Raw genomic sequence first — 2500 nt, 5'->3', positions numbered from 1 at the left:
AGATAAAAGGTATTTGCATAATGGTGTATATAAAGAATTACCGATAAATAGCCTAGTTATTGTGGGATATTTTTGCCTTGGCATTTTGTGGAATCGTGGTCATGACAATGGGAATAAAGTATAAAGAAGAGAAGAAAATGACTTCCATACAAAATCGTATCAAACGTAAAGACACATAACAAAATATAAGCAAAGACAAAAAATCCACACAAATCGTACCAAAAATTAATACACATAACAAAAATGCAAAGAAAAGAAGAAAATGACTTCCATCAAAATCGCATCAAAAAAAGAAAGAGAGAGAAAAGAATAGAAAAAAAAAAAAAAAACTACAGCTTACCAACCTTTTAAAATCTCTACCACTAGAAAGGTACAACAAAACACACAACCTCATCTCATCAACTCACACCCCACAGCATCCAGACACAAGTAGATCTCATTAATCTGGATCAGCGGCAAGAAGTCGGCCACAAACGACGCCATATTCACGTAATCCTCAGCAGATAACTTGGGCTGCTCAGCCTCCTCTTGAACAGCTGCCCAACAGGCTTCTATGTCCTCCTCGGTGGTCTTCTGGCAGTGGAAGGGACAGGAGGCCCAGCACAGCCACAGGAACAGGAGCAAGGGGCGCCGTCCAGCCATCCTGCCGGGGACGCATGGGAGGGGGGGGGGGACGCCTGTGGGATGCGAAGGAGCTTTAGAGATGCTGGAAGGATGTGGTTGGGGGAAGTGGGTGCTGCTTTTCGATATGGCGGATGGGGTTCTCTGTCTGTCTGTCTGTTTGTTTGTCTGTCTGTCTGCCTGTTTGTTTGTCTGTGTTTGTCTGTTTGTCTGTCCGTTTGTGCGTCTGTTTGTCTGTCTGTTTGTCTGTCTGTTTGTGTGTTTGTTTGTTTTTGTGTCTGTCTGTTTGTGTATGTGTGTCTATTTGTCTGTCTGTCTGTTTGTCTGTATGTCTGTCTGTTTGTTTCTCTGTGTCTGTCTGTTTGTGTGTCTGTCTGTTTGTGTGTCTGTCTGTCTGTTTGAGTGTAAGTCGATCTGTCTGTCTGTCTATTGATCTGTCTGTCTGTTTGTCTGTCTGTATGTCTGTTTGTCCGTCTGTCTATTTGCCTGTCTGTCTGTTTGTTTGTCTTTCTGTCTGTCTGCCTGTTTGTCTGTCTGTTTGTCTGTCTGCCTGTTTGTCTGTCTGTCTATCTGTCTGTGTCTGTTAGGTCTGTCTGCCTGTCTATCTGTCTGTTCGTTTGTCTGGTTGTCTGCCTGCCTGTCTGTCTGTCTGCCTGTCTAATTATCAGTCTAGCTGTTTGACTGCCTGTTTGCGTGTCTGTCTGTCTGTTTATCTATTAGTCTGTCTGTCTCTGAAAATGATGATGAATACGATAATGATAATAAAAAATTATAGCAGTGGTAATAATAATAATGATAATAGTAATAATGATGATAAAAATAATCACAATAATAATAATGATAACCATGATAATAACAAAATAACTGATGATCATAACAATAATAATGATGATGATCATAACAATAATAACAAGGATATTAATGATGATGATGATAATAACAACAATGATGGCGATAATAATAATGATAATAATATTGATAATAACGATAAGCTAATGGTAATAATAACGATAATAACAACAACAGCAATGACAACAATAATAGCAATACAAACAAAAACATTATTGTACAGCAGCAACAAACAATAACAATAATAACAATAACAATAATGATAATCATAATGATAAGGGTAATATGATGATAATAATAATGATAATAATAACGATGAAAATAATGGTGATGATAATAAAGGTGATGATAATGATAATAATAATAATGATGATGATAATAATAATTATGATAATAATAATAATAATGGTAATTATTATCATTATTATTATTATTATTATTATTATTATTATTATTATTATTATTATCATTATTATTATCATCATCATCATCATCATTATTATTAACATCCATTATTATTGTTATTACCATTGTTATTATTATCATTACTGTCATTATTGTTATTGTCATTATTACTATTTTCTATTATGTTTATCATTATTACTACTATTATTTTTATTATTATTACTTTTATCACTATTATCGTTATTATTAATATTGGCATCATTATCACTATTATTATTATCCTAATTACTAGTATTAGTATCAATATCAGTATTATTATTGTAATCGTTGTTATCATCAGTCTCATTATTATCATTATTATCATTCTTGTTAATATTATTGATATTATTACTATTATAACAATTATTATTATTATTATCATTATATTATCATTTATATTATCATTATCATTATAAAATAGGAATAACAATAATGATAATAATAATCATAACAATGATAATAATGATAATAATAATAATAATAATAACTACAATAATAATAAATAAAATGACAATGATGATAGTAATCATATAAATTATTATTTTAATGATAGAAATAATAACAGCAACAATTATAACAATACTTA

General features: G+C 31.5%; 1 protein-coding gene across 1 annotated transcript in view; it reads right to left on the bottom strand.

Annotated features, from left to right (window-relative positions):
• LOC125025200 (probable glutamate receptor) overlaps positions 1 to 642 on the bottom strand; it is a 12318-nt gene extending 11676 nt beyond the window's left edge. The window contains exon 1 of the mRNA XM_047613174.1: positions 408 to 642. Within this exon, the coding sequence (XP_047469130.1) occupies positions 408 to 642 (235 nt within the window). The remainder of the gene's footprint in view (positions 1 to 407) is intronic.
• Between the last annotated feature and the right edge of the window lie 1858 nt (positions 643 to 2500).

Source organism: Penaeus chinensis, chromosome 4, assembly GCF_019202785.1.
Source record: "Penaeus chinensis breed Huanghai No. 1 chromosome 4, ASM1920278v2, whole genome shotgun sequence".
In the NCBI taxonomy this organism is placed as follows: domain Eukaryota; kingdom Metazoa; phylum Arthropoda; class Malacostraca; order Decapoda; family Penaeidae; genus Penaeus; species Penaeus chinensis.
This window is presented reverse-complemented; position numbering and strand designations above follow the sequence as displayed.